Consider the following 14563-nt stretch of genomic DNA (forward strand, 5'->3'; position numbering starts at 1 on the left):
TACATACATACATACATAGGTACATTGATCGAGAGCGCGAGGATAAGGTCGTATTCGTAATACATCGTTTATTCGTCGCATGTGCATGCATAGATTATGAGCGTAGAACGGACACGCGAGACGGATGCGAAAGAGAGACGGAACGATGGCTTCGTTCGTCGAATTTACAAGTTATAGTAGAGTCCGAAGAGCAGAGCGTGTAATTCGCAGTCGATCAAATCGTTCGCGTTGAAATGCTCGTGTCGACGAATCGCTTCCGGAATATCGCCAGGGTGGTCGGTCTCCGTCGCGATATCGAGGAAACGCGACAGTTTGCCGTCGACGGCCTCGAGTACGTTGATCAGCGACGCGACGATGCGATTCACGCATAGCTTGAGAGTGAACAGCGCTTTCACCGTAGAGTGCGACATAGCTATGCGGTTTTTCGCCGTCTCGAATCGCAACGTCTTGAGGTTATTTATCTTGCCGAATCGAAGCGTCACGATTCCGACAATTATGGACGTCGGAGGACGCGCGACGCTGTCGTCTAAGTCGCTCTCGAAATACGGCAGTATGTCGTTGCGTAGAGTGAGCAGATCTCTGTCACATGTCCGGCGTCAACGAGATCTCTTTTCCGTGGCAGTCTCCTAGAGCGATATCGACGTGAGATTCTCGTTTCACGGCGATAGCGATGTCGATGTACTTGTAGGTCGTTTTGGTCAGCGGATATCGTCTTCCTAATATGCGAATCGGATGTTTCGAGAAATTGATTTCGCGTTTGAACAGCCAATTTCTGACCCACCTGTCGGAGATGAAAAAAAGTCGACGCATTATTGCGGTGGGAACCGAGAGTCGGAGCACTCGCGCGAGATAACTCGCGAAGCGCATACTCACTCGTCCTCGGTGTACAGCTTTCTTGACCACGGGCGGAGTGTTGCAACGGTCGCGGGGAGCGTCCTCATCTTTGGCAGAAGCCGCGTAGTCGTCTCGACGGTTAGTCGCGACGACGAAAGAACTCGCCGCCGACGGCATAATCGGCGCTGACGGCGCCGCGGACGTCGCCGATTGATCCCCGAAGACTCTGCGATACTCCTGTCCGATTCCCGCGAACATTATCGGTCTCGCGAAGAAGGATTCGATGCTCGTGGGAAACATCGCGACGTCGTTAACCTCCGTTATCGCGGAGAGAGAGAGAGAGAGAGATTCGTCGGAGACGTTCGCTTAGACTCAGACGCGCATTAACCTCGAGTACTGCGAAAAATGTCGCGCGCCGCGATCGAGGCGCGTCTTATATACTCGCTTTCAATCGCCGTTTCGATATCTTCCTCTCGGCGTATGCGTTATATGCGTTAATTAATGCAGCGGAAACGGTTTAGAACGACGTGTTAAATATAATCTTAACATTAGATTTCAAGGTCTTCCTTATCGTCGTCGCCGTCATCGTCCGGTCTCTTGACGGACGCGTATTCCAGACGATGTATCTTGGAGACGAGTTCGCGCAATTGATGCAGAATGTCTTCGGCGGAGCATTCTATTCCCAGTACACGGAGGTCAAAGGGACCGGCCGAGGTTATCGCGTCGGTGAATTCGCTGTACGCGTAATATTTGCGTTTCTTCAGGAAATAGAGATTACCGTCGGCGTAACGAAAGGCCGTCGTTATCGCGGACGGTATCCCCGAAAACGTATCCCACAGAGCGCCGTGTCTCGTAGTCGTCATCGTGCAGTCGTTCATCTCGGCTATCTTATCGTCGTTGTATATAACGTAGCTGCGTCCAGCGTACGTGTTTATCGCGGCGTTTATCCTAGCCTTGCGTGGAAATCCGACGTATTCGATGGATCTCGGCCAACCTATTTTAAATTGAAAATTCGAATCGGCGAGGTACGGTAAACGGAGTCGCCTGCGAATATCACGATGTCGCCCGAGGGTCTCTGATACATGGCCGATACGCGAGTAAGATTGCGGGGAAGAAACTTGAAGTAGTCGGCGAACGAAAAGGCGCGCCGTAGCGTCTCTCCTTCATATCGATCGGCCATATGTTGCGTTTACGCGCGACGTACAAGCGATGATTCATGATTAACGCTCCGTCTATGCGCGTTAAGGCGCACAGATCTACGGTTATTGGTGGGAGCGAGCGTCGTCGTTGTCGTCGGCGTCGGCGTAGTCGTCGTAGTCGTCGTCGTCGTCGTCGTCGTCGTCGTCGTCGTCGTCGTCATCGTCGGAGTAGTGCCGACGATCGTCGGAGTCGAGGCCTCCCGCGATCCGTAGAGATTTCGTATACTTATAACGTCCTCTATGCTCAGGCTAAGCGGAAACCGTCTGTTCTCCGAAGGCGTATACGCGTACATGACAGAATCTTCGCTCAGACTGTGAGTCAGGCCCAGAGTGACCGATCTCGTGCGCCAGCGTCTGAAGGAGATACAACTTGTCCGACGGAGGTCTCGTCAGCGTGATGTGCCACGGTTCCGTGACGGTCTCGTCGACGTGTACCTCGGTCACGTGATTGGCTAGCCCCGTCGGAAAGAACGCGTGAGCGACGGCCGATCCCGGACCTGTGAACGGCGACGGACACGCGTCCCCGTTCTCGCTGTTCTCGTACGCGTGAAGATCCGATTGATAGGATATCAGTATATCGGGTCGTATCGTGTCGCGCGAGAACGTCAGGGAGGATTTCTCGGACCATAGAGCGAACGCGGCCTGAGTCGTGCGCAGAGTATCTCTGCCCGCTAGTCTGAAGTTCCACGTGAAATGCGTCTTCGGCCACTTTCGCATCAACGGGCTGTAAGCGTGAATGTCCGCGACGCCGCATCGCGGCCTGCGCATGACGCGAATCGTTTCCACGTTCAGAACGCCGTTTCCCGGCAGACCGTAGTATTCCTGAAACAACGACAGCGCGTTGCTCAGGGAGGTCGCGTTGTCCAACGACAACGACTGCTGATTCTCGTCGTTCTCCAGAAAGCCGTAGGTCCGCAGATAACGCGACGCTTCCGCGACGTCGCCGTCGGTCAGCGTTGTCGCCGACGTCGTCGTGGACATCGATAGCGCGACGCGCGTCATGGCTCTCGCGAGCGTGCGAGCGGTGGCGAGGACGGGCGAGCGCGCGGGGATCGAGACGATCGCGAACTATCGAACGCGCGCGCGCGAGTCTTCCGGCGATGCTTCGCTTCGCTTCCCGAAAGCGCGAGGAAGCGTCGGTCGAGAGGAGAAGGAGGAGGGAAGGAGGAGATGCGTCTAGGCGGGAGAACGGGAATCAAAAAAATTATCGTTTCTTTTTTAAAACTTCGAGCGTTTATCGTACATAAGCGCGACATACATAAAGTGATAGTAATAATAATACAAACGTAATATGTATAATCGTAATACGTAAAATCGCGAGAGCGTAAAAGCGTAATATGTAAGAGCGTAATGCGTAAAAAAACAAACGATATGGCAAATGAGTAGTAACGTAGAAGCGTAAGTGGTAGTTCTAAATAATAGCTGGATAAAGTATAATGCTACGTATGTATATGCGACGTATGTATTGTATATGCGAGGTAGTCGTCGCGCGGAATTCGAGAAGGAAGGCGAATTAGAGTCGTCCAAAATCCTGGAATCGAGACGTCTGAAATATAAAATATCGTATTAATAGATTGTATCGAAATACGCGGAATGAGAGAGAAAGAACGCGCGTCGTCGAAGCGCGTTAGGCGAAAAGAGATACGTACCCCGATTAAACGTTTACGGAGCTCATACTGCCGCTCCGCCACTCTATCGGCGATTCGGCGTCGTCGTCGTCCGATTCTTCGGACACGAAGTGCGCGTGGTCGGGGCGGAGAGGTTCCATATCACGCGGTAGCGTCGTGATGTCAAGTATATAAAAAACAGGATCCGAGCATTGAGAGTCACTGCTCTAGACGCGGCGCTACCAAGTACTTCTTCCGGAATTTCACGTCATGTAAACTTTCGATTAAGATATTTCAGAAACTAAGACCGTAATCAAAAATATAACGACACTTTTATTATGTAATGTGAATATAAGCTTTCGATTGCGACCAGTTTGAATAAAATCGGTGCAGTCAATCCCGAGAAATGATGATCGTATATCAAAATTGTGACATTTTATTACGTTATCCCGGATTTTCTTCAGTCTCACGTACGTATGCTCGCACGCACACAAAGCAAAGCGAGTTTGTCTCTCAAGCGGCGTTCACACCGCTGCGTATACGATTATTGCTTCGATATGTACAATGCTTTAAGAGACAAAATCATATGCATGCATACGTGTGATATCTATATGTATGTGTGTACGTACGTGTGAGATTAATTTATCATACAGTAACAATTTTCAAAACTATCCCTTCGGGGTGGAATTTAATATTAGATATTTAATCTTAGAAACGGAGCCGTAAAAATACGGAACTTCTGCTGTTAAATAAAATTTTAAAAAAAGTAATTTATTGTATAGTAACAATTTTCAAAAACTATCCCTTATAAAAGCAAATTTCAAAAACCACCCCTTGAGGATGAAAAATAATATCTCGAAAATGATGCGTCGCAGAAATATGGAACTCACGCCGTTAAACCGGAAATAAGTTAGCGCTGGAAGTGCATATTTTTTAATAAACTATAGCTCAAACGATTGCTTCTTAATTGCTCCGTCCGAATCTACAATTGCTCCCATTCTAAAATTAATAGTTTTTTTAATATTTGCAAAAAACGTAAAATTGACCATTTTTACTGAAAAATTCATTTCTAATGGTTTTCGGCAATTATATCCGGTATAAAACGATTGTTCCCTAATTGCTCCCTATTGCTCCATCATCAGTTTAACGATTATTGCATTATTTTATCGAAAATTAATAAAGAAAGCATTTCACAAATGACGACGATGCCACCTGTCGGCAACTTATCGGAACTAAACGTTTTAATAGTTTTCGACAATTATATCCAACATAAAACAATTGCTACTTAATTGCTTCGCATTGCTCCATCGTTATAATTAATAATTATTGCATTTTTTTATCGAAAATTAACAAATTAATCACTTCACAAGTGACGACGACGCCACCTATCGGCCACCTAACGGAATTAAATATTTTAATAGTTTTCGGCAATTATATCCAACATAAAACGATTGCTCCTTAATTGCTTTGCATTGCTCCATCGTTATAATTAATTATTATTGCATTTTTCTATCGAAAATTAACAAATTAATCACTTCACAAGTGACGACGTCGCTACCTATCGGCTACCTAACGGAATTAAATATTTTAATAGTTTTAGGCAATTATATCCAACATAAAACGATTGCTCCTTAATTGCTTTGCATTGCTCCATCGTTATAATTAATAATTATTGCATTTTTTAATCGAAAATTAACAAATTAATCATTTCACTAGTGACAACGTCGCCACCTATCGGCCACTTATCGGAATTAAATATTTTAATAGTTTTCGGCAATTATATCCAATATAAAACGATTGCTCCTTAATTGCTTTGCATTGCTCCATCGTTATAATTAATAATTATTGCATTTTTTTTTCGAAAATTAATAAATTATTCATTTCACAAGTGACGAAGTCGCCGCCTATCGGAATACATGGCTGAACGGCTGATGGCGCGAACATTTAAACATAATATATCAGCTCTATTGTTTAATACTATATCTGTAAGAAAATAGTCGACTTTTCCTATTGACCTTTTGGTAGTATAATTGCTCCTCGATTTCTTTATCGAAATATTCAATCGCTCCATTTGTGCTATTAATATTTTATAATATATTAGCAAAAAACCAATCATTTTCTTGAAAAAACATATTTCTCATAATCTATCGCAAATATATCCAACATAAAACGATTGCTCTTTAATTGCTTCGCATTGCTTCATCGTTATTTTAATAATTATTGCATTTTTTTAACGAAAATTATCAAATTAATCATTTCACTAGTGACGACGTCGCCACCTATCGACCACTTCTCGGAACTACATGTTTTAATAGTTTTCAGCAATTATATCCAACATGAAACGATTGCTCCTTAATTGCTTCGTATTGCTTCATCATTATTTTAATAACTATTGCATTTTTTTAATCCAAAATTGACGAAAAAAATCATTTCACAAGTGATGACGTCACCACCTATCGGAATAAATGGCTCAACGGCCAATGGCGCGAATATTCAAACAGTATATCAGCTCTATTGTTCCGAGAAGTGGTCGATAGGTGGCGATGTCGTCACTAGTGAAATGATTAATTTGATAATTTTCGTTAAAAAAATGCAATAATTAAAATAACGATGGAGCAATGCGAAGCAATTAAGGAGCAATCGTTTTATGTTGGATATATTTGCGATAGACTAAGAGAAATATGTTTTTTCAAGAAAATGATTGGTTTTTTGCTAATATATTATAAAATATTAATAGCACAAATGGAGCGATTGAATATTTCGATAAAGAAATCGAGGAGCAATTATACTACCAAAAGGTCAATAGGAAAAGTCGACTATTTTCTTACAGATATAGTTTTAAAAAATAGAACTGATATATTATGTTTTAATGTTCGCGCCATTAGCCGTTCAGCCATGTATTCCGATAGGCGGCGACTTCGTCACTTGTGAAATAATTAATATGTTAATTTTCGATTAAAAAATGCAATAATTATTAATTATAACGATGAAGCAATGTAAAGCAATTAAGGAGCAATCGTTTTATATTCGATATAATTGCCGAAAACTATTAAAACATTTAGTTCCGATAAGTGGCCGATAGGTGGCGACGTCGTCACTAGTGAAATGATTAATTTGTTAATTTCCGAAAAAAAAATGCAATAATTATTAATTATAACGATGGAGCAATGCAAAGCAATTAAGGAGCAATCGTTTTATATTGGATATAATTGCCAAAAACTATTAAAATATTTAATTCCGATAAGTGGCTGATAGGTGGCGACGTTGTCACTAGTGAAATGATTAATTTGTTAATTTTCGAAAAAAATGCAATAATTATTAATTATAACGATGGAGCAATGTAAAGCAATTAAGGAGCAATCGTTTTATGTTGGATATAATTGTCGAAATCTATTAAAACGTTTAGTTCCGATAAGTGGCCGACAGGTGGCGTCGTTGTCATTTGTGAAATGATTTATTTATTAATTTTCGATAAAATAATGCAATAATCGTTAAACAAATGATAGAGCAATAGGGAGCAATCGTTTTATACCGGATATAATTGCCGAAAACCATTAGAAATATGTTTTTCAGTACAAATGATCAATTTTACGTTTTCTGCAAATATTAAAAAAAAAATTAATCTTAGAAGGGGAGCAATTGTAGATTCGGACGGAGCAATTAAGGAGCATTCGTTTGAGATATAGTTTATTAAATAATATTCACTTCCAGCGCTAACTTATTTCCGGTCGCCGTTAATTAAGGTTTCTTACAAAGAATAATTTACCATATAAAAATAATTTTTAAAAATCACCCCTTAGGGGTGAAATCTAATATCTCAGAAACGGTGTGCTACAAAAATATAAAACCTATGCTGTTAGATAAGAATTGTAAAAAGACTAATTTACCGTATAATGATAATTTTTAAAAACCACTCCTTGGGGGTGAAATCTAATATTTCAGAAACGGTGCACCACAAAAATATAAAACCTGCACTATTAGTTATGACTTGTAGAAAGACTAATTTAGCGTATAATAATAATTTTTAACAACCACTCCTTGGGGGTGAAATCTAATATTTCAGAAACGGTGCACCACAAAAATATAAAACATATGCCGTCAGATAAGACTTGTGAAAAGACTAATTTACTATGCAGTAACAATTTTCAAAAATAAAAAAATATCCCTAAAAATAATATGCAAATATTTTCCCCCAAAAAATAATTTGTAGAAAGGGTATAAAATTTTACAAAATGGTGTGAAATCCCTCTAAAAAAACCTCACAAAGGTAAAAACAATACGCCAAGTACATAAAAAATATTGTACTTTGTATGCATGTTTCTTTAATAAAAAAATTTCTTAAAAATAATTTTTTACAGTAATTTTCCCTCAAAAAATCATTTTCCTAAGAAACAAAACCTCAACAAATAATTTTCGTAAAAAAATATTAAAAAATAAAATATCAAAACTAAATATGAAATCAATAATTACTATTAGCCAAGTACTTAAAAGCAATTTGTAAATTTGATATAATATTTGCCGTGAAATATCAATTTTATACTGTAGAAATATTATACATAAATTCTCCCTAAGAAATTAAAACGCATTTTATATTTATTCAGAGAAAATTGATTTTTGAAATATTTAATGAGAATTAGGATTCTTTTAATTCTTAAAACACTTTTTATATAATGTATATAATTTAAAAAAAAAGTTTTACGCAAGTTTTAAATCGCACAGTCTTTAAATCGAAGTAAGTTATGAAAACTTGGCGTGCCCGGATCGTAATCAAATACAGATTAAAAATATTTAATTACATAATGTCTAATATTTTATATTTTATTGGAGATATATTTGTTTATAATGTAAACAATATTAAGATAAGAAAATACATTATGCATATTTTTAAAAATACATCGTACCGCACTTACGAATTATCGACGCGCGCTTCCTCGCTCGCGACCGCCCTTCGTTACAGAGGTATCTTGTAGTGCCCTCACGATAGAGTGTCGGTCGAGTCGGGTATGACGTAGCGTTTGTCGTCGTACGGACTGAGCGCGACCTTCGACTCGCGCACGGTGTACACCTCGTGTAACTTGGACCTCACTGACGACTGCTCGCAGGTCATTTCGATCTCGCGTCTCAGACAACGCGCGTAATCGTCGAACGTTAACACCCTCGACGACACTGCTCTTCACACCCTTGCTCTTCTTAGTGTCGCCCCTACCCTCGACTCGCAACGCGTACATCTTCGCTCTGAGTCCTACGAATTCCAACATGAGAGCGCCGTTATTCTCGTCCTTCATCAGACCGAGAACCTTCTTATTCGCGCGCGGCATGCCGGGGATTGTCGACGGCGTAATCGCTCGTGTCGAATCTATCGATGTCGCGCTTCATTCGCTCGTACGCGTCCTTGCATTCGACGCTATAGATACGACGCCAACTTCTCGAGACTGGCGTCTAGAAACTTGCACGAGTCCACGAATCGCAATTTTACGCATCTGGAACGCGTCGCGTTTTCGTCGCCCCGCTCCTCCTCCGCCGCCGTGTCTCGAACGGTCTTCGCGAAAGCTATGTACGATTCCTTCGTCAGTAACAACAACTCGAGTAGGTATACAAGGAGAGTTCTAACGCAGGGATCTCAGGAGGGTGAGGTGCGAGGGGATTTCAGCGGCGCGGGGGAATGACGTCACGCAGGATGGAGGGGGTTTTCGGTGGCGCGGGGGAATGACGTCACGCGGGACGGAGGGGATTTCGTAGGCGCGGGGGCTGCGGGGCGGGGCGGGGGACGCTTGTGTTGGATGTTTTATGACAAGTATAAACAATCATAAACCGATGTCCGGTTGATAAACAACGGTATTTGAAGAGGATTGGGTCTTCAGGCCGAGACTAACGTGTCGGGACATGTTTTTCACAAACAAAATGGCTCTCGCGGTACCCTCCCCCTCTCCCCACAATATAAGTAATTCTAGATTTTTTTTTTCGAATTAAACAATATAAGCGGTATTCCTTTGAAGAGGATTGGGTCTTAAGGCTGACTAACGCGTCGGGACATGTTTTCGCAAACAAAATAGTTTTGTGCTCTTGCGATACACCCCTCTCCCACAATATAAGTAATTCTAGATTTTTTTCGATTTAAACAATATAAGCGGTATTCCTTTGAAGAGGATTGGGTGGATGGAAATGCATGCGAAGAAATTACAAGTATAAACAATCATAAACCGATGTCCGGCTGGTAAACAGCGGTATTTGAAGAGGATTGGATATTAGAGCCGACCCAGAATTATTTTCCATATTTTTTTTCTAGGAAGAATTGCAACGTATCAGCGCCGATATTCGGCTGCTTTGTGCCCTTGCCGCGCGTGTGAGAGAGAACGAATTCTTTCTGAGATGTAAATAAATGATTATTATGATACACCATACTTATTTATTTTACACAAAGATAAAAACAGGTTTAGACGAAATATAGGGAGGATTGAAGCGCATCAAGTCACAGTACGTGATTTGAACGCGCATCGACACATCGGTTGTCAGAGTATAGCGATATTCTGTTAGAAAGATTTTTGCGCGATTATGCAATGTATGTGTGCAAGTGCTCCATAGAAAACTGTGACATAGTGTGTTAAAAGTGTGAAAAAGACAAGAAAAAAAAAGAAAGAAAAAGAAAAAAAATGGAAAACATCGAACAGACTGAACGCGAACTGGTGGAGCGATCCAACCAAATTGCCACCTTGGGCGAATATTTTGCATGGCTACAACGATGCAACGAGTACATCGAGTCGCTGGAAGAGCAAAGTCGGATCAAACGACTACGATTATCGATCGGGAATCGACAATCGCTGATTGCTCGGATCGCGCGACTCGAAGGTGCAAAGACTCGATTGCAGAGACAGTTTATGCCCAGTGGTGGTAATTACAGTGGCGACAATAACGCGGGTGCCAGATGTAGCGCGCATCAAAATGAACTTGTGTGGCGCGAGATTGATACCGCGTTCGATAACCGTATTCTGACCGGTGCTGTGATTAACGCAAACCATATCGAACCTCGTCAATTTCTCGATGACGCCAAAGACATTGTGATAGAACATGTGCAGGACGTTATAAGAAGACACAACAGTGTAAAAGTGAACACTATATTCAATGGTGAATTTGTGTCGAGTGATAAGCGCGCAAATAAAAGTACCAATACGAGAAACTGTGAACTCTTTCCCACATCCGATTTACACGAGTGGTACGAGCGTCGCGTTATCGAACCCACTCTAGCATCGCTGGAAGAATTTCAGGAACGCGATAGTGGCTGGGCATTGTCGCGAATACAGAATTTAACTGTAAATATAAATAAGTATAATCCTATGCGCGCGGGATGTTATATTAAATTGCCGCGAGAAATTATGATGAAGAGAGCTGTAATTAATGTACAATCCAGAGACAATGCGTGTTTCGCGTGGGCAGTGGTGGCCGCTCTATATCCCGCTGAAAGAGACACGAATCGGGAATCTTCATATCCCCACTATACGACGGTGTTAAATGTACAAAATATTGAATTTCCGATGACGTTGAACCAACTAAAAAAATTTGAACTTGTCAACGATATTTCGATCAACGTCTACAGCTTCGAAGAGAAGAACGGCATTGTTCCGATACGTCTTTCGCAGCAGAAGCGGGACAAGCATGTGAATCTGCTATACGTGGAAGACGGCAACAATGTCGGACATTTCGCATGGATCAAAAATTTATCCCGGCTCGTGAGCTCGCAACTGAGCAAACACAACGGTCAAAGATATATCTGTGATCGGTATGTATAATTTGAATAATTTATGTAATTATAAAATATAATGCATTGCATAAATCTTTAATTTTTAAAAAATTTTTATTTTCTTTTATAGATGCTTGCATTACTTTGGTTCGGACGACAAGTTGCAGTCGCATACTGTCGACTGTGGAAAGATGAACGACTGCGCTATCCGGTTACCGAGCGATAAGGACAAGTGGTCATCGTTCAACAATTACAACAGGAAAGAGCAGCTTCCATTCATCGTGTACGCCGACTTGGAATGCGTTCTGGCCAAGATGGAGGAAGAGAAGAATATGTGCCAGCACCATCAAGTATTTAGCATAGCATATTATATACATTGCTCGTACGACGACTCATTATCCGCATATCATTCGCGTCGCAGTACCGATTGTATAGCATGGTTCGTCAAGCAACTTAAAATGTTAGCATTTCGTGTAAAAAATATTTTAACTACTAATGTCCCTATGGTAGATTTAACATTCGAAGAGTGTGAAAAATTTAATAGCGCTACTCAATGTCATATATGCGAAAAACCGTTCGCGTAAGACGATACACGCGTACGCGATCATTGCCATTTGACTGGACGGTACAGAGGTCCCGCGCATTCAAATTGTAATTTAAATTATAAAGAGTCTTTCTGTATTCTGATAGTGTTTCATAATTTATCCGGTTATGATTCGCATTTCATTATCGAGGAAATAGCCACAGCGTTCGAAGGGAGAGTCGAGTTACTTCCAATAACGAAAGAGAAATATATATCGTTTACCAAAAATGTCGATCTTAAGGAAGAAAAACCAAAAAATCAAGTAAAATTACGCTTCATCGATACATTCAAATTTCTTACGGCAAGTCTCAACAAATTAGCATCTTATCTAGATAAAGATAAACTGGATATTTTAAAATCAGAATTTCAAAATTTATCGAGTGAAAACTTCAAATTATTAACACGGAAAGGTGTGTTTCCATACGAATACATCGATTCCGTTGACAAGTTGCAAGATACATATTTACTACCGCGCGAATCATTTTACAGTTCCTTAACCGGTGAAACTATATCCGAGAGCGATTACGCGCACGCCGAGAACATCTGGACGCGATTCTCCATTCGAACGCTAGGCGAATATAGCGATTTATATCTTAAAATCGATGTCTTGTTATTAGCCGATATTTTTGAAAACTTTCGCGACAAATGTATCGAAAGTTACGGGCTCGACCCCGCGTATTACTATACTCTTCCCGGATACACGTGGGACGCCATGTTGAAGCATACCAAGATTATGTTTGAATTGCTTACCGACATCGACATGGTCATGTTTATCGAACGCGGTATACGCGGTGGTCTGAGTCAATGTTCCAACAGATACGCGCGTGCTAATAACAAATACATGGAGTCATACGATCCATCGAAACCATCGTCGTACTTGATGTATTTCGATGTAAATAACTTATATGGATGGGCAATGTGTCAACCGTTGCCTTACGCCGATTTTCGATGGGTCGACGACGTGTCAAGTTTTGACGTATCATCGATCGCGCTAGATTCGCCTACAGGCTATATCCTCGAAGTCGATCTCGAGTATCCGCAACATCTTCACAATGCGCACACTGACCTACCGTTTTGCCCGACACGCGACAAACCACCTGGCAAGCGGGAATTCAAACTGCTTGCAACGCTATACGATAAAAAGCGTTACGTGATACACTACCGCAACCTGCAGCAGTGTACGCCTCACGGTCTTCGCGTTACAAAAATACATAGAATTTTACAGTTTTCTCAATCTGGCTTCGAAATTACATAGAACTCAATACACATTTTAGAACATTGGCTGAAAACGATTTTGAAAAAAATTTATACAAATTAATGAACAATGCGGTGTTTGGCAAAACGATGGAAAATGTGCGCAATCGCGTTGATGTAAAATTACTAACGCACTGGGACGGGCGGTACGGTGCAGAGGCAATGATCGCTAAACCAAATTTCCACAGCAGAAGCGTCTTTTCGGAAAATTTAATAGCTGTGGAATTGCGCAAACTTGAGGTGAAATTCTACAAACCAATCTACGTGGATATGTGTATACTCGACATATCCAAGACATGTTTGTACGAGTTTCATCACAAGTATATGACGCCAATGTATCGCGACAAATGTAAGGTCATGTACATCGATACCGATAGTCTCATATATCACATTGAGTGCGAAGACATGTACAAAAATATGAAGCGCGACGTCAGCAGATTCGACAATAGCGATTATGCTGCGAACAATGCGTACGGTATGCCGTTCGTAAATAAAAAGGTACCGGGTCTAATGAAGGATGAAAATAACGGTGCCATAATGACCGAATTTGCCGGGCTCAGAGCAAAAATGTACGCATTACGAATCGATGGGAAAAAGGATACGAAGAAAGTTAAAGGCGTCAAGAGCAACGTTGTCGCGAGAACGATAACGTTTGACGATTACACACGGTGTTTGAAAGAAGAAATTGAAATGACGCGCCAGCAGTCGTGTACACGATCGAAATTGCACCAAGTATACACAATCCGCAAGACAAAAATTGCTCTGAGTCCGTACGACGACAAGCGGTATATCGTACCCGAAACCACCGATACGCTACCGTGGGGGCATTATAAGATACCATTGTAAAATGTATGTGTGTGTGAAAGAAATATTAATAAAGATTTTTGTATTTTTATATTTCATATATTTTTATGTAATGCATATCTCATACATCTTATATTAAAAAATACATGTACTATCGCAAGGAATATTGATAAGGATATTTTCAAATATTATTTATGTTATACACATATATTTTTCCAGAAAATTAAAAATAAACACTGTATGAATTAAATTACATTGTCTTTATGTATCCAAGAATTGTGCGAATTGTCAAATCCCAACCATTTCACGTAAACCTCGTCACCCCTCCTACGCAGTACTTTCTCCACGAGATACACGTCCGGATAATTCACGCGATGCAACTCGTGCTCGTAGAACGCTCCAGCGATAGGTTTTTTACGATAATCCTCAAGTAGATAGCTTACGGGATTAGTATGCTGCACTTTTACAATTTTAAACACTTCGGTTGTCCAATTTGGCGTGTAACCTTTCTCAAAAATTGTCTTGTACTTGCTAACGCGTACCGAGT

General features: G+C 41.3%; 2 protein-coding genes and 1 pseudogene across 9 annotated transcripts in view; 2 read left to right on the top strand and 1 right to left on the bottom strand.

Annotated features, from left to right (window-relative positions):
• Positions 1-14563, top strand: part of Dhc62b (Dynein heavy chain at 62B) — an 835389-nt gene that overhangs the window by 218387 nt on the left and 602439 nt on the right. The window lies entirely within an intron of this gene.
• LOC145974966 (uncharacterized) lies at positions 165-1134 on the bottom strand (annotated as a pseudogene).
• Positions 9803-11424, top strand: LOC145974967 (uncharacterized). The gene has a single exon (XM_083105102.1). The coding sequence runs from the start codon at positions 10291-10293 to the stop codon at positions 11422-11424; it is 1134 nt and encodes a 377-aa protein (XP_082961228.1). The 5' UTR covers positions 9803-10290.

Source organism: Camponotus vicinus, unplaced genomic scaffold, assembly GCF_025532165.1.
Source record: "Camponotus vicinus isolate PSW18456_S1 unplaced genomic scaffold, iyCamVici1.0 SCAF_7, whole genome shotgun sequence".
In the NCBI taxonomy this organism is placed as follows: Eukaryota; Metazoa; Arthropoda; class Insecta; order Hymenoptera; family Formicidae; genus Camponotus; species Camponotus vicinus.

Coding starts and splice junctions, on each gene's coding strand:
- LOC145974967 (XM_083105102.1), top strand. CDS start 10,291: ATGGAAAACATCGAACAGACTGAACGCGAACTGGTGGAGCGATCCAAC.